Below are 19,378 nucleotides of genomic sequence, written 5' to 3' on the forward strand. Positions count from 1 at the left end.
GGTGGGAGTGAAAAAAACAGATGATTAAAGGTTACCCCTTAGTTGACCTGCTGCTCTTCTTTTGTATTGCAGGAGGCAAGATAGAAGGTTTTTTTTTCCAGGTACTTCAGCGCCTATGTAAATCCAGTTTTGTGGATATGTTACATATGTCTATATCTGCCTATGGCCATTTTCTTTCTAGGCAGTCTACGTGATGTCTGATTAGGTAATTGTACACCCGAACCATTCAGTCGTTTGTTTTTGATTTTCCAGACTAGATTGAACATTTCATTCTTTTGAATAGGGAAGAATTTATACATTTCTAGAATTCCCCCAGTTTGGTAGACTCATGAAAAAAATAAGTAAATTTTTACATCTCTTCAGTAGACTGTGAACTGTTATTAAAGGTTCACTGAGTGGTTCTGATGGTTTTCTGTGTTCTGACACCTCTATAGGATAGGCTTACATCCCATTTTCGTTCTTTAGAACTAGATCTAGCATCAAGTTCTTAAATGAGTAGTTCTGTAAGGTAAAATCATCCAACATGGACATGATCTAATTATTATGATGCCTTGTGTATTCAAAAGGTAAAAAGAAAAAATGTTGGACAGCCTAGTCATAAACACAAATTTGATTTTGCAATTGGAGACATGCCTAGTTTTAGAAGGTTGTGACTTCCATCAGTGGAATGTTTATTCATCTCTGATAAAATTCCTTGAAAAGATAATTTCTATGCATCCAGCCATTGTTAAAAGACCTCTAGACAACACAAAACATTCACAGTATTAAATGGTCACTATTGTACCATGTCAGTTTTGGCACCATTTAATCGAGGACTTTGATAGTTCTGATTATGATACAGACATTCTTTAACATACTATCCTATGTTTAATCTGAAAGGTCAGCGTGGTTGTTTTGTGCTCCAACGTTAAAAAGAGATATTCGAGATGTATTCGATACTGTGGTACCTCAACAAACACGGATCAAATATGATCAGATCCAAACCTGATTCACCTTCGGAACTTTGAACAAAGACACTGGTTGGTCAAGGGACAGCAGGGCTGTAAGAGGCAAGATGGGAATAAGGAAATTATATATTGGATACACATATATAGTTTCCTTGAATGCTACATTTACCTTTGGGGGCTACATATATCGAGGCTATGGCATGGGTTAACTACTGCCATGTGAAAAGGATTAAACGAAGACTACACTGCTTGAAATGTCTCAAATAGACTACTGTACTGCTCCTTCCATCCTTGGGCTCAGACTACTTTTGCATGTAAGAATGATGTACAGACACTACTACATTGCCTTTGTGCAAATAGAATTATAAAACTAACCAGCTTCCAGTACAATTGGTTAGAACAATGCAAGTTATGATACTAGTTTATCTAAAGTCACAGAAATGCACCTTTACATTAAGGTTGCTTTCAGATTAAATATTTGTTTATAAAGAAATTCGGAGATAGTAGCAATTAGCGTAGTAAAGGAAGACAACTTATAATTTAGATGGATTTCAGTAGACAACTAAACTGAAATTACTAGATTAAACATCAAATGTTTTAATGAGATTTGTTGCATGTATTTTGATTTTAGAAATAGAGACAAATTAAAATGGTGTTTGGACAACAGATTCACAACTTTCTGTCTACAATAGCACTTTCTTAAGCTACCCTCAGACATTTTAGCATATAAATTCCGTAGAGGGTCACTTGAGAAAATCTGTTTACCTATATATTCACAACACACGGTTATAACATATTAAATAGTCCAACATTCAATTAATAACTCTCACGTGGAGAGCATCATGCAGCCTCATTGATGGTAAGCTTCTAAGGCTGTATTCTGCCTGTAAGGATATGGCAATACAATTCTACAAACTTTATTTAGCAGTTTTACCCTTTGCAAGTACTTAGTTTTTACTAAACGTTTATGCAGAGGTAAATATTTTAGAATTTTACCTGCATTACCATTTGTCTAGGGACAATAGTCCTTTAAGAAAGCACAAATTTGCATTCTAATTGTGGAAATAAATGATCGATGTTGCATCATGGACATTTATATTAGGCGTCTATGGACAGTTTGCCACGTTTTCCCTTTCTGAGCTGCTTGTAGAAAGGCAACTAGCAACTTCAGCTGATATGCCAGAGACAGCATACTTCTATGTATGGTATCAAAAATAAGGATCATTTCCTATTCCTGTACTCTGTAATCAATTTGCTGCTGGTATCCCTGTTATAGATTCACTGGTTTAGGGTAATTCGGTATATGGCACATACACTGTCAATTGTTTTTTTTCTCACTTTGCTTTAATATCGTATACAGAGACAAACATTGGTAAGCACTTCTTGAGCTCCATCATCAACTGAGACTTTCAAACAAAAGCAGTTCAGCCGAGAAGAGGATTTCACACTGAACCCGTACCACGGTGTACATACAATTAACCATTTATTAACACCTTTTGCAAATTCACTATTTTTTTTAGCACCAGTCCTGATACTAAGTCACTGTCATATTATTTTTTTTTTCTTATTAAACCTCTCATTTGAAGGAAGCTGTCTCTGAAATTTCAGCTGGAGTGCAGATAACTACTTCTAATGGTTACTAGATTTTCATACAGGTTACATTAGCTACATCATATAGGCTATGCTTTAAATTAGCAAGCAGTTTTAACACTGCGTAGAATGCAGAGTGCAGCTACAGGAAAAGGGCTGGTCTAACTGAGACATGTTCTTAGATAAATTTGGGGCAGTGATTCCAATAACTAAATTGGCTTTGTAAAGGTAAATGCGTTTTTAAGTAACAATAATCCTAGATGCTTACTAGATTTACAAACATTTATTTCCCTGGCTTTACAGGCAGTATTTGCAAGATTAGACGACTTCTCATCGCTTATTTTTATGTATTCAGGGTTTGCCCTTTTTGTGCATCTGATTTTGTTGTAGACTATGTTTTGTCTTCCAGTCATGGGACTACACTGAGCTTTCAAGGGAACATTGATTATATCTTCACTTTTGATGAATACATTTTCACTATTACATAAAGTGGCACATTAGTGATCAGTATTACTCTACTGATCCATTTTTCTCTAATCAGAACCAGTAAAAACCATCTCAAACCACTGCTTGCCATAAAGGTTTTGCTTGGGAATGAACAAACCTCTCTGTGTTATTTTTTTATATCACTTAGAAATTTTGTTTCAGGTGTTTTCAGCAAGTAATAATTCACTTATTGCAACATCATCATTACTACTTCATGGTTTGCATTCCTTGACTTTCTTGCACTCGCCAAATATTAATACAACATCACACACTATAAATGCTATTTGGAATTACAATTCATTCTTCAGTCTTGAGATCCTCATAGGAGTTATATTGAAAGACCGATTTATAATGGGATCTGAAGGACATAACCATAGAGTGAGGAAAATGTGTTTACGGGTGAAGAATATGATATAGGAGATGCACATGATTCTTCCTCTTACATGATAGAACAGAAGGCGAGACCATCTGTCAGAACTTCCTGCATCAGCACCTGGGTTTCCATAGGAAAGGCTCCACCGTCGTTCATTGCGTCGTCATAGTAGTAACTGTAGTAGTATCCCTGTTGAAAATGAGTTTTGTTAGCATAATTGATGTTTATATAGTCTGTAGATTTACCTTGTTGACCCGTAGTATTTGCCTTTCATTAAGAATAAAACGGCAAACAGCTATGTTTGGGGTCTGCTTTGCAATTCTTTAGTAATAAACTTTTAAAATCTGATAAATATAGAAACATTCTGAATTCTGAATTACAGAAAATTTATAAACAACATGTAATTTGTCAATTTTCAATAAGTGATGCCTAACGGTATTGCATTATATAAACCTCGATTTAGCTAATCTTGCTTAAATGAAAAATGCAGGACAAATGATGTATGGCAAAGTGGTAGCCCAATTTCAATATTAAGTTGTAGCTATCGATCTCGTGAAGATTCCCAAATAGCAATTGAAAAGTTTATCGTATGTTTCGGGTTCAACAACCAAATAGAATTCCAGATCTGAAAGTACTACAGGAGTACTGCTATATCCAGAATTTGTAGGCCCTCCGAACCTAGACTGAAATGCTTAGAAAACTTTGTTTTTCATTTGTATATCTTATTATATGTAGATTAAATTTATCAGTATTATGTTATAGTACCGGTGAGAAAGGTTTATTTTTACATTAAATGTTAATGTTGCTATTAAAGCATTGTAATGATTTTTAACATAAAGATGTTGGTTCTATTCTAGAACAAGAGTTACTAGTAGATTCTAAAAGATATTTTGAAGCCACCTGACGTGCGTATTGCGTGAGAATCTCAAGAACTTTCGCGAGTCTTATAGGAAATGTGTGCCGCACATAAAAAAGAACTGCATGGGCTTTCAGGAGAGACTTGCTTCCCTTTTCCCTGAGTTAACATATCTGTTGTGGAGACATTTCTGAGACCTGCTGTGATGCTGCTAAATTTCTTCCGTTACAATGCTGCTGAGATAAAAGAAAAAAAGATAACAAGGGGACCTTGGAAGATCTAATATCATAAAAAACTGTGCTCCTGATTATCATCTTTTATATCTGAAACTACATCCTAAAATATCCGTCAAAATTCAGAGCTAAGCTACATCATCATCTGTCTCTCACTACGTAGAGACTTGTAAAGCTCAGGCCCATATAACCTTAGGGGTTTCTGTAATTAGTTATTATTAGATTGGTAGACTAAATATTTTCCAAATCTTGTAAAACGTTGTAAATATTTTTCTTAAATATAGTTATTACTTCTTTTGTGGCCTATTATTTTTCTTTTGCTGTTATCGTTTAGCTATTTTTCAGTCTAAATCAATTACCTGGGGAATAAGACATTGAAGTAGATTTTACATATTCTACGTTTTCAAGATAGCTGACCGTAAAAGAATTGGGGGCCTGTCCGGAAGACTGAACTGTTATGTAATTGAAATTCAGAGATTGCTCATCAATCAAACTTTTGTCAGTTGTGCAAAATAGCCAGCAGACATGTAAGAGTTTAACGCATCTGAGGTTTTTTTTTTACAAATTTTGTGAGGATCCACAAATTGAAAAGTTAAATGACCTCAAGCAATCCCATTTAGTTAATTAAGGCAAACATCTTGAGGTCAATGTTATAACTACATTGAAGAAAGAATATATTAAACGTGTTAGTTTAACATTTGGTTGAAGGTGAAGTTTTACCTCAAGATGTGGTAGATGTGATTGAAAAGGACTCGGTGAGTTCTTATTTATCAGCTATAGAACATGAAAGACCTTGAATAGAAACTCGTTTTAGAGAAAAAGAATTGGTAGCAGAAGCTGAGCGTGAGAGAAGGGAAGCTTATTTGAAACGTGAACAGTTACAAGCTCGGGCAAGAGGAAAAGTTAGAAGCTGCGAGAAATTAAAATTTAAAGCGAAGATAAAGGTTCATGAGACAAATATTCTAAAAGATTAAAACTTGAAATAATTGAGCAGGCTAATTCTAATGATGCAGATAAATCTAGGTCAGATATTTTTAACGAAGATTGAGTTGTGTCTCCTTTTAATCAAAAGGGTTTAAATGAAAATTTTGTTTGTTTTGAGAGAAAAGTTAAAAAATGTAAGTGGCCAGCTGGAAATTGGGCAAGAGTTTTGTGTGGCAGGGCACAATAAGTCATTGCTTCCATTCCTGTGGATAGAGTTTATGATTATAATTTCTTGACAAATGCTATTTTGCAAAGCTTATAGAATGAAGTTTAGGAGTTGTGAAAAACAAGATAAGCAGACATATGTAGAATTTAGTGGGAACAATCATATTGGTTAGACAAATGGTGTAAGGCACCATTGTATGGATTCTCATGCAATACGCACGTCAGGTGGCTTCAAAATATTTTCGATAATCTACCAATAACTCTAGTTCTAAAACACAATGACATTTTTGAGTCATTAAAATGTTTTAATCCTAACTTTAATATCTGATAGGTAAAAACAAACCTTTCTCACAGGCCCTATAACATATTAAATTTAATTTATATAAAATAACAATCTTAAACAAAGCCATGATTACTTGTTATTGTTACTTAGTACAACTGTGTGGTGACAATGCTTTCTAGCTTTATGTGGATTGAAGAAAAAAAAGATTTCACTTTTTTTTTGTATTAGGCATACTAAGAAATAAGGGATGGAAAGATAAATTAACTGTGCTTTGAAAAATCGGGTGACTTAATTTAATTTTTTTTTTAGTTTATTGCTCTGAAAAGGTTAAGGTAGTATGATGTTATATTTTTATTTTTTCCTATTTTTGGATGGAAGAAGCTACCATATGGCTGATTCATTAATAGATCGATTGTTTTCAATATGAAATAGTTGATATATAGTCCTGAGTTTTGTATAATCCTTTTAGAAGCATAAGAATGCCTAAGAATAGTGTTCTTACATTCAGGTTGTAAGAATTTGAAAAGGAAACATTATTTTATTACAAACTTAACCAAAATTTCAGTTATTCGAGACATTAGGCATCATGTGTTGCTAAAACCTTTATACAACTTTCAACTAAAATATCTAGAAGCATAAAGTAATTTATAATCAAAATAAGTGTACCTGTTAACCGATAAAGGACTTGTAAAGTAAATGTTGTTCTTTACCTTTTGCATTACTTAGTGCGGGTAAATATTTTAGTTTTACAGCGATAAGTACATTTTCCAGGTGTATAAAACTTGTGAGTAGGTATGGAGAAACCAATGAAAGTTCAGTAATGACAAATTTTTGACAGTTTGAATTCAAGACAATATTCCTTGTCCAAGGCATTATAGATTGAAGATGAAATGTCGTTTGCGGAAAATTCACCGAGTCGCAAATCAACCTTATTTCAAAATTGATCATCCATGATTTTAATCTATAGTCAAGACCTTACCAACAATACCTAATTGTATCACAATTTAATTATGAACATATCAGATCGCCCTTAATATTAACTCACAATAAAGACCTTACTAACAATACCTTGTTGTATCACAATCTAGTTACGAACGTATCGGATCACCCTTAAGATCAACTTATGATCAAGACCTTACCCACGTTACCTTGTTGTATCACAATCTAGTTATGAACATATCGGATCATCTTTAAGATAAACTTATAATCAAGACTGTACCCACAGTACCTTGTTGTATCAAAATCTAGCTACGAACATGTTAGAATGCCCTTAAGATTAACTTATAATCAAGACCGTACCCACAGTACCTTGTTGTATCACAATCTCGTTACGAACTTATCGGATCATCTTCAAGATTAACTTATAATCAAGACTGTACCCACAGTAGCTTGATGTATCACAGTCTAGTTACGAACATGTCATATTACCCTATAGATTAACTTACAAGCAAGACCTTAGCAATGATAACTTGTCGTTTCATAATCTAGTTACGAACATATTAGATCACCCTAAACATTAACTTACAATCAAGACCTTAGCAATGATAACTTGTATCATAATCTAGATTAACTTATAATCAAAGCCTTACCAACAGTACTTCATTGTATCCTAATCTAGTAACCAGCATACCATACCCGGACGAATATCAATACCTGGCATTTAGCACAGCCACAGTACTGGGCCAGTTGGAGTTCCCTCAGTCGTTGCCTTTCCATGTCCCTATCTAGTTCCAGCTGGGCTTCTCTCTGTGCTTCTCGCTGGGCATCCCGCTGGGCTAACCTTTGGGCTTCCAGTTGAGCCTCGCGCTGAGCTTCGAGAATTGCAGCCTGTTCTTCCAGAACACGGGAGCTGCGCGTGTTGAGATTGGCCACGGGCAAGAGGGGCACTGTGAAAGAAGACATTTGGTAGAAACTTGTTTGTGTTTTAGGATCCGTGTTTTATTACAGAAAGTTTCTTAGGATAAGATAACTTATTGCGTGCTATAGTTTTCAGTTTTCTAATTTTTTAAGACATTTGTACATGGCATATTTGCATAAGGTTTAAAGGCCGCTCATGAATGGCAGAGGCACCGGATAGTGACACTGCCCTATCAAGCAAGTCAATGACCTAGAGACTGACCATATACAGTATGCATATCAGCGCCCAAGCCCCCTCTTCATCCATGCTGGGACCAGGGAGGGCCAGGTTATGGCTGCTGATGACTCAGCAAAGAGACCTGATTCGTAATATTTCAAAATTGTACCTAAATTTAAAATTGCCTCTTATTATTTATGATTCTATTCAATAACTAAAACGAGATAATATACATTTTGTATTGACGTTATCATTCTTTTATTTCAGGTAGAGTAAATGTTGAAATTATATTGAGTGGTTGGACATTAAGTGGAACGTAAGTACGCTTCAATATTTGCTTTTTCGATTATTTTATTTAGATTTATATCGTTCACAAAACCATTTCAATGCCATCTAGGCATACGGAGTACACATGTGTATAAAAAACCTCATCGTAAAACATTTTACTTATTCGTTCCATGGTAAAAAAAAAAAATAGATTCGTTTAGGGTTAATAATTATTATTGAATTTCCTTGGGTAGAATTTATGTATACAGACTTGTCTGTAAAAGAAGCTTTTTTTCATGGTCAGATATTGAGTTATCAATTAAATGATTTTCTTTCAACTGAAAGGAATTAATGGTCAAAACGGTCGTTTGATTTATATTTTGTGAGAATTTCATTTTATGACCATTTTATGTCGAATTTAATTGCATTACACAAGGTAAAATTCATGAGGTTTTTTTAGCAAATATGTGGAGCAACCCCTATTAAATGTTTTAAAGCCTTCTAAAATAAGTCGTGCGGACAGACTTGTATTTACCATATTTAAAGTCCTGCAGTGTTGGTTTAGATTTCAGGAAGGGTACAAAATATGTTATAGAGCAAGTCTAGTTAATTAGTGGAATATTATAGAAATATATTAAATATTGCAGTTTGCTTACGGGGAAGCACTTGAAAAATAAATATTGCGATAATAATACATTACGTGGCCCTTAGAAAACTCAATTCCAGGCAAGTTTGAATTTTCCCAGTTTGTAATAATGCGGTTAAATTCTGCTATTAAAAAAGAAACATTAAATTCATGCATAATATATTGTAAAAACCCGTTTGTGTCAATGCAGAAAGTATTTCTAATGAAATTAATGTGAATCCAACGCCATGATGTTTTAAGGATTGTATTTTCAAATAAAATAGAATAATTATTTGAAGCTTTGAATTTATAGATATTCGCTAACTATATGCATTAGATGTAGTCTTGTAGAAGTAAAGGCCTTATGAATAAATATATTTTTAAGGACAGTAGCAAAATACTTGTTAAATGGATACTTTTTAAGATGTTGGTGTAACTTTGAAAAATAAACCCCTAGAATACACTCTATGAAATTTAGAATAAATTGTAAGGAGTAACAGTCAATGTTGGCCGTATGAAGCTTTTGTCATGGTATGATAAATGCTATTCGAAGATATAAAGCTCTTGAATAAATCCGGAAAAATTAAGTAAGTAAATTTAATTATAATTCTTTTGAAATTGATAAGTAGAAGTTGAGATTTATTATTTTTGACACTAAGATATTGGTCAGGAATGCGTTTAGAAGACTTTAATAAATCCGGAAAAATTAATAAGTGAACTTAATTATAAATCTTTTAAAATTGATAAGTATAAGTTAAAATTTGTTATTTTTATGACACTATAGGATAATTGGTCTGGAATGCGTGTAGAATATGAATAAAATGGCTTCATTTAACATTGTCAAGTCTCACTAGATAATTGTTAGATATACAGAATTGTTAAGCAGTTGGGAGAAGCTGCAAGAAATCTGGTTGGAAATTGTTAACCAATACCAAGTGAATCGAAGCCACACCACATCTTGAAAGATATCCATTGCTCGTCCTGAAGAACCAATAGTCTTCTTTTTGTATGAGGCGTGATCACAATTTGGTCAGTCCATCAACTCTTACAGTGAGAAGATACAGTATATTTAGTTTGGATGAGCTTTAAATAGTTTTATAGATTTATTTTTTTTTATATTTTTAATCCCTCCTTATTTTGCATTTATATATTATATGCAAGTTGCTTGATTGGTTTTAGAAGTTAAAATGATACCAAATGTGAGATTACGAGTATAATTGATTAATGTGCATTGTACATCCCTGAATGGCCTTTGATGCCCCAATGCTTGACCTAAGGCCTAAATTTTATATTCAATTCAATCCATAGCCATAGGGAGTAGTGTCATCAGTGCACTTTACGTGGTGCACTGTAGGCGTTATCAAATAATATTAGTATCGTCTCTTTGGATCGTAACTGGACCCACTTTTTAGCCCACTGCTTTACCTATATCTAAAGTCTATATGTTTCACATAGATTAAAAAATTCATATTTTTGCAATTGAGATGTATTCTTTGGCATTATAAATATATCTTCTTCCCGGTGTCAATGACCTTCGATGTCAGGATGCCAGAAAACCTAAAATCAGTCAATCTTCCCGGTGTAACTACCGAGTTTTCTCCTACATTTTCACCTCATTATTATTATTATTATTATTATTATTATTATTATTATTATTATTATTATTATTATGATTATTATTATTATTATTATTAATACTTGCTAAGCTACAACCCCAGTTGGAAAAGCAGAATGCTATAAGCCCGAAGGCTCCAACAGGGAAAATAGCCCAGTGAAGAAAAGAAATAAGGAAACTACAAGAAAAATAATTACAATTAAAATATTTTAAGAACAGTAACAACATTAAAATAAATATGTCCTACATAAAGTATAAAAACTTTAAAAAACAAGAGGAAGATAAAGAAGATAGAATGGTGTGCACGAGTGCACCCTCAAGCAAGAGAACTCTACCACAAGAAAGTGGAAGACCATGGTACAGAGGCTATGGCACTATCCAACTAAGAGAACAATGGTTTGCCGAATGGTCTCCCCGGCCGTAGCCCGTGCCCATACACCCCAAATATATAAAAAACGTACCAGTTGACGAGACGATGGCTGCTAAGTTGGCATGCGGTGTCGGGCTGGGCGTGTTATTTCGTGGGGGCGTTTCCCTTACGGGGGCTGAGACGCTCATTCCGGTCATGGTGTTGGCCAGGGCTTCCTCATAACTAGGTGGCAGTTGGTAGTACGACTGAAATGATAGACGTTTGCTAGATATTTACGTATATACCCTACAATTTTTTTTTTTTTTTTTTTTTTTTTTTTTTTTTTTTTTTTTTTTGAGGTGCGTTTGCACTGGCTCACAGGAGTACTGCTCTTTTAGATCGGAAAAGTTTCCTAATCGCTGATTGGTTGGACAAAATCATTCTAACCAATCAGACGATAGGAAACTTTTCCGAGCTAAAATGGCATCATTGCGAGTCAGTGCAAATGCAGCTCATTAAAATGATTTGACTATAGTAATGTAAACAGATCAGTTTGTGTTTGTTATAGTATTGCAGGTTAGATTAAGTACAACAACAACAACAAATATAGCTGTTTCTAGCCCACTCCAGGACAAATTATTATTATTATTATTATTATTATTATTATTATTATTATTATTATTATTGATTGCTAAGCTACAACCATAGTTTGAAAAGCAGTATACTATAAGCCCAGGGAATCCAACACGGCAAATAGCCCAGTGAGGAAAGGAAACAAGGAAAAATAAAATATTTTAAGAACAGTAACATTAAAATAGATATCTTATATAAACTATAAAAGCTTTCACAAAACAAGAGGAAAGTAAATATGTCCTTATTTATGTCTTGGATTAGGTCAAATACAACAACAACAAATGGAACTACTCCACTACAGGACAAAAGCCTCAGATATTTCGGGTTTCGCCAGTTTATATCACCACGATAGCCAACTGCAGATTGTTTAAGGTGTGTGAATTATACCTGATCGCTTACAGCTAACTAACCTAGTATGGGTGTCCCTAATTAGTGTAGCTTTGCTGATCATGGGAATACACAAATCCTTTTTCCACGTTAAGGTATCCGCACTCAGAATGGAAGGTCAAGCATAGGTAGGAATAATTTCATGAAATCTTGAAAAAATCACTAATTTTGCCCTGAGTTACCTAATTTTAGATAACATGTTTCTTTTTTATTCGTTTAAAAAATTCACTAATTTTGCCCTGAGTTACCTAATTTTAGATAACATGTTTCTTTTTTATTCGTTTAAAAAATTCACTAATTTTGCCCTGAGTTACCTAATTTTAGATAACATGTTTCTTTTTTATTCGTTTAAAAAATTCACTAATTTTGCCCTGAGTTACCTAATTTTAGATAACATGTTTCTTTTTTATTCGTTTAAAAAATTCACTTATTTTGTTCAGAAATAATTGATTTTAGGTAACATGTTTCTTTTTTATTCGTTTAAAAATTCACCTATTTTGTTCCGAGTTAACTAATTTTAGGTATCATGTTTCTTTTTTATTCGTTCATTTTGATTTTTATTTGTGGGCATGAAGTGTTGCGTTCGGCAATGAATTTATGGATTATATCTTTTTGTTATATATAATCATGGGTAGTTTATCCCGTATTAATTTTTCGGACTTGTTTATTATTTTTTATATGAATTTTTATTTATTTCAACATTTCTCTTATAAAAGAAAATGAGATGACATATTATTGCGTAATCTTCATTAACATTGAAGCTTTTGTTCCTTAGAATTTCCATTTAACAATTTTGTTAAATCACATGGTCTTTTTTATTTTCTCAGATTGCTTAATCATTGTTTAACTGGATATAACCTTCATTACTTAATGACATAACTATTTAGACAAAGTTAAAAATCATTTGTTTCCTTATTTTTCCCTACCCTATAGAAAATCACTGAACAATTTTATCTTTATGCCAGCCAATGTGCAAAATTACAAAATTAGTATCTATTACCATGGCAAAATTATTAAACAATTTTATTTTTATGCCAGCCAATGTACAAAATTACAAAATTAGTATATACTACCATTGAAATATCTTATCCTTAGTATCAATGTACAAAATTACAAAATTGGTATCTACTACCATTGAAAAATCATTGAAATATCTTATCCTTAGTATCTGGCATTTCCATATGAAGCTGTCATGGTAACTGCGTCTACCATTATTCCCCGTGTGATTAACATAGAGCTTTACAAATTTTAAGTTCAGTAGAAGCAAGGGCCAAGAAGTAACAGTTCCAGGATATGACAGAGATCAACAGTCTTGCACATTGAAATGTCCAGATTAAAAGAAAATAGTTAAACGATGTGTTGAAAAATTACTCTTATTCGTAATACTAGGCAGGCAGTTAATTCTAATAGCCAGGCCTTCTCCATCACGAGGCTCAATACTACGCAGTACTCTAGAAGTTTTATTCCAGCTGTGACCAAGTTGTGGAATGATCTTCCTAATCGGGTGGTTGAATCAGTAGAACTTCAAAAGTTCAAAGTGGGAGCAAATGCTTTTTTGTTGACCAGGCAGACATAGTCTTTTTATAGTTTATTTATGACATATTTGTTTTTGATGTTGTTGATAGTTTATTATATGACATGTCTGTTTTGACGTTGTTTCTTATTTTAGAATGATTTATTGTTAATGTGTTCTCTTCATTTATTTATTTCCTTATTTCCTTTCCTCACTGAGCTATTTTTCCCTGTTGGAGCCCCTGGGCTTATAGCATCTTGCTTTTCCAACTAGGGTTGTAGCTTGGATAGTAATAATAATAATAATAATAATAATAACTATATTTATGGTCTTTGGATGTGACTTAGGCCTTGACTAGACTGATTTGTAATGGGTCAAAATCGATTACGGATGTGACCAGTCTGTACACAAATCTTCTTCAGCAGAATGATGTTTTCAATAAACTAATAATAGTTTCATAATTAGCAAGACTGTTTTTTTTTTATGAATGGAGGAAAAGCCTAGATAAAAACACACACACATACATACACACACACACACATATATATATATATATATGTCTATCTATATGTATGTATGTATGTATGAATGAATGTATGTATGTATGCTTGAGTGTGTATACATGTGTGTGTACATTTATAATTTTATACCCATACATACATACATACATACATACATACATGAGTATATATATATATATATATATATATATATATATATATAATATATATATAATATATATATATATAATATATATATATATATAATATATATATATATATATATATAATATATATATATATATATGCATATGTATATGTGTATATATATATATATATGTGTGTGTGTGTGTATACATATATATATGTATATATATGTATATATATATATATATATATATATATATATTATATATATATATAGTATATGTGTGCATAAATATTTAAAATGGATTCATATCCTTGCGTATATATGTACATACAGTATATACCAATTATTATTTTTCACTTCAATGATCCTTATTGCCATGACGTCAGTTCGGCATAAAACAAATTGGCCTGTTAATGAATCCTTTCATCTTGGTCTACATGGGTTTACAGCACTTCACTATTAATAGACTTTAACAAGTATATGTACACATTTTATGTTCTGTACGTCAAATATTAGTTTTTTTCCCTTGGCTTTGAAGCCTGGCTAGAACTGAATTTTGGTAACTATGTTCTGTCTTTTAATAAACAAAGTCATATAAGTTTACCTCTTGAGGGTTTGGTGGATATTAGAGGATGAAAGCGCTCCGACTAGTGATGCTCATAAGAAAGAAAATATCTTGAAGGTTTTATGAAAAAAAGAAAAAAAAGAAATGGGAACTGATTTCTAATAAATGCTTGTGCACAGTATTAAAGGGTAATACTATATGCTATCTAGTTACATAATTATTAATGTTTATTACTTATTAGATATTTTCATAATGTGGGAATGCAATACAAATTTGGGTTGACTGTAGATGACTTATCCCTGGCAGGTCAACTGACCACTTACCTCTTTCTAACCCTACTGGTCAGCTGACCACTTAACTTTTTCTAACCCTATAGGTCAGCTGACCACTTACCTCTTTCTGACCCTACAGGTCAGCTGACCACTTAACTTTTTCTAACCCTATAGGTCAGCTGACCACTTAACTGTTTCTGACCCTACAGATCAGCTGACCACTTACCTCTTTCTGACCCTACAGGTCAGCTGACCACTTACCTCTTTCTGACCCTACAGGTCAGCTGGCCACTTCACTCCTTCTGACCTGACAGGTCAGCTGACCACACGTCGTGTTCTGACCTGGCCAATCAGCTGACCACTCACCTTTTTCTGACCACGGCAGGTCAGCTGACCACTCGCCTCGTTCTGACCTGACAGGTCAGCTAACTACTCACCTCTTTCTTACCTGGCAGATCAGTCGACCACTCACCTCGTTTTGATCTGGAAGGTCAGGACAGTTGACCATTCGCCTAGTTCTGACCTGCCACCACTTTGACCTGGATGAGTGGTCAGCTAATCACTCGCTTCATTTTGACCTGTCATGTCAGGTCAGCTGACTACTCACCTCATACTGACCTCCTAGCACCTTGACCTGGCAGGTCAGGTCAGCTGACCATTCACCTTTTTCTAACCTGCCACTGTATTGACCTGGCAGGTCAGGTCAGGTCAGCTGACCACTTACCTCGTGCTGACCTGATAGAATCTTGACCTGGCAGGTCAGGTTAGCTGAGCCCTCACCTTTTACTAACCTGCCACCGTTTTGACCTGTCAGGTCAGCTGACCCCTCACCTTGTTCTAACCTGTCACCGTTTTGACCCGGCATGTCATATCAGTTAACCACTCACCTCGTTCTGAGCGACTTCGTATGGCGGAGGTGGTGCTGTGAACTTAGCAGCCCTTCTGGCTCCCGCCGAATCCTCGCTTCCTGTCCTTCTGACGGGGGCGGCGCTTCCCCTGCCACGTGCAGTTTCACGGCCTGTTTCCCGACTCCTGCTGCCGGAAGTCACCCAAGAATACGGAGGAGGATCTGGAACATTAGTCCAGAGTTAGTTTTGTCAGTGTCCTATATACCCACCATGTCGTAAAGTCTAGAAATGATTGTTTATATAGCCACCATGTCGTAGTCTAGAAATGATTGTTTATATAGCCACCATGTCTTAAGTCTTAAAAATAATTGTATATATAGCTACAGTGTCTCAAGTCTAAATATAATTTTTTATATAGCCACCATATCGTAAAGTATAGAAATGATTGTTTATATAGCCACCGTGTCGTAAAGTCTAGAAATGATTGTTTATATAGCCACCATGTCGTAAAGTCTAGAAATGATTGTTTATATAGCCACCATGTCGTAAAGTCTAGAAATGATTGTTTATATAGCCACCATGTCGTAAGTCTAAAAAAATTTTTACATAGCCGCCATGTCTTAAGTCTAAAAATAATTGTTTATATTGCCACCATGTCCTAAGTCTATAAATATTTTTTTTTATCAAATATTCTATTTCAAAGAACAACAGGATATATTAAATGACATTCACATCAACTGCCCCCCTCCCTTTCTTTATACTCATTCTTTATCCTCTTCCCTTAGCTGCCCAACTTCTTCAACTATTTTTTCATGGTCATCGCTTTCATAAGATAGAATGACAAAGCTTTCGTGGTTTATAAGGCGAAGGGGTGGAGGGAGTATTTGTGGTTGAGAGGGAGTTGTTATCTTACGGGCTCTGCAAAAATTTGAAATATTGGATATAGGATTTTGGATCCTTATCACTTAGATTTTTACTTTGGCAATATTTAAACTAGAGTACCCGAGCCGTAAAAAAATATTGTCTAAAGTTTTAGATTGATTGATATGCTGCCTCGCACACAGATTCAACCTTTCCTACCTCCTTTCTTAACTACAGCCCGCCGGTTCGGCAATTTTTAAGGAAGTGTGGTTTCCGAGTGTATCTCTCGGGGCACCCCCTATCTAAAGGGGACTATTCATTCTTCCCTCGGAGCGTGACAGGAAAGATATATATATATATATATATATATATATATATATATATATATATATATATATATATATATATATATATATATATATATGTATATATATATATATATATATATATATATATATATATATGTATATATATATATATATATATATATATATATATATATATATATATATATATATATATATATATATATACACAGTATATATTTATATACACACATACATAAATGTGTGTATATATATATATATATATATATATATATATATATATATATATATATATATATATATATAAATGCATACATACATACATACACTTAATCTCTATCATTTAGGGGAAATTATAGTCGTGATTCTTGACTGTGTTGTATTCACGTTTGAGAAATATATCCAGTCTGTATCTACAATAAATGCTCTTGCACAAATATATATATATATATATATATATATTATATATATATATATATATATATATATATATATATATATATATATATATATATATATATATATATTGCATCAACACATTAAATTGCTTCGTTTAAATATATTCCTTCTGTTTGGTCTTTAGTGATAAACTCTCATCTTAAATTGCTGGCTGAAATCTCGAGGTTTATTAAATTCCTCGTCCAAAATCTGGATACTAATTTCATGCACCGTCGTTCTCTTTAGGTCAGTGTTGCCTTCTGTATAAGATTTTCATAATTTTGACCATCCTTTGCATTCATTCTTTCTCAGTATTTTTTTTACCTACTAATTTAACATGGATATTTATCTTAATCTGGTCTGTTTTGTTATTTATCTTAATCTGTTTTTGTTTTATAGTTATGTCAAGCTGGTTTATTTTGGTTTATCTTAATCTGCTTCATTTTTTTTTGGGGGGGGGGTTTATTTTTTATCTACCTTAATATGGTTTATTTTTGTTATTTATCTTAATTTGGTTTATATTTTTTACCTTAATATGGTTTATTTTTTTTATTTATCTTAATTTGGTTTATATTTTATTTACCTTAATATGGTTTATTTTTGTTATCTATCTTAATTTGGATTATTTTTATTTACCTGAATATGGTTTAATTTAGTTATTTGTTTTAATTTGGTTTATTTTTTATTTGCCTGAATATGGTTCATTTTTGTAATTTATCTTAAATTTTTTTTATTTACCTTAATATGATTTATTTTTTTTATTTATCTTAATTTGTCTTTTTTATTTACCTTAATAAGGTTTATTTTTATTATTCATCTTAATTTGGTTTATTTTTCATTCACCTTAATTTGGTTTATTTTTCATTCACCTTAATATGGTCTATTTTTTTTTTTTTATCTTAATCTGGCATTGAAACTTATGTAACACATCATAGTTAAAATGTCAGTATTTTCATTTGAAATAAAACATATTTTTTATGTTTTTGTTTATTTCGATTTTGAAATTAGCTTCAAGAGTTCCTGTTATGAATTTCATTTTCCTATTTTACCTTTTCTTAGGTAATTAAATATACCATCATCCCTAGTATTTTCTGCCACTAGATGGCGTTGCTATCTATAGGTGGCACTTCAGTCTGTTGTGAAAGAAAATTTAATTCTTATCTCAGTTATCCTTAGAGAAGCTCTCAGAGAGTCAGTGTCACTCATCTTATTCTAAGTAGATAAGAATACTTTGCCGATTTACTTTTGTTTCTTATCTAGAAGAATTTGGAAACGCTACCTGTCAGAGTTTCCCTAATTTTTCTTTTCATTAGTTTAAGATTAGCGTCATTCTTACTGCTCTTTGTGAGACCTGAGCTTGAGTAAGTCAGTAAATATCTAGCCTTTATCAAAAAGGACTTTGAGGGAGTGTAAAAATTGTCTCTAAAAAAATTTTCATGTTCTCTCTCTCTCTCTCGCTGGGAAATTGTGTATGTAAACATTCATCAACTACTCTCTCTCTGGGAAATTGTGTATGTAAACATTCATCAACTACTCTCTCTCTCTCTCTCTCTCTCTCTCTCTCTCTCTCTCTCTCTCTCTCTCTCTCTCTGGGAAATTGTGTATGTAAACATTCATCAACTACTCCCTCTCTCTCTCTCTCTCTCTCTCTGGGAAATTGTGTATGTAAACATTCATCAACTACTCTCTCTCTCTCTCTCTCTGGGAAATTGTGTATGTAAACATTCATCAACTACTCTCTCTCTCTCTCTCTCTCTCTCTGGGAAATTGTGTATGTAAACATTCATCAACTACTCTCTCTCTCTCTCTCTCTCTCTCTCTCTCTCTGGGAAATTGTGTATGTAAACATTCATCAACTACTCTCTCTCTCTCTCTCTCTCTCTCTCTGGGAAATTGTGTATGTAAACATTCATCAACTACTCTCTCTCTCTCTCTCTCTCTGGGAAATTGTGTATGTAAACATTCATCAACTACTCTCTCTCTCTCTCTCTCTCTCTCTCTCTCTCTCTCTCTCTCTCTCTCTCTCTCTCTCTCTCT

At 33.2% G+C, this 19,378-nt stretch overlaps 1 protein-coding gene across 1 annotated transcript in view; it reads right to left on the reverse strand.

Moving 5' to 3' along the window:
* Positions 1–237: 237 nt before the first annotated feature.
* Positions 238–19,378, reverse strand: part of LOC137631540 (sericin-2-like) — a 53,948-nt gene continuing 34,807 nt past the window's right edge. Inside the window, exons 3-6 of the mRNA XM_068363316.1 lie at positions 15,756–15,937; positions 10,960–11,113; positions 7,571–7,803; positions 238–3,585 (exon numbers count right to left, since the gene is read on the reverse strand). Coding sequence (XP_068219417.1) covers positions 3,463–3,585; positions 7,571–7,803; positions 10,960–11,113; positions 15,756–15,937 — 692 coding nt within the window. The 3' untranslated portion in view covers positions 238–3,462. The remainder of the gene's footprint in view (positions 3,586–7,570; positions 7,804–10,959; positions 11,114–15,755; positions 15,938–19,378) is intronic.

This window comes from Palaemon carinicauda, chromosome 40 (genome assembly GCF_036898095.1).
Source record: "Palaemon carinicauda isolate YSFRI2023 chromosome 40, ASM3689809v2, whole genome shotgun sequence".
Taxonomy (NCBI): Eukaryota; Metazoa; Arthropoda; class Malacostraca; order Decapoda; family Palaemonidae; genus Palaemon; species Palaemon carinicauda.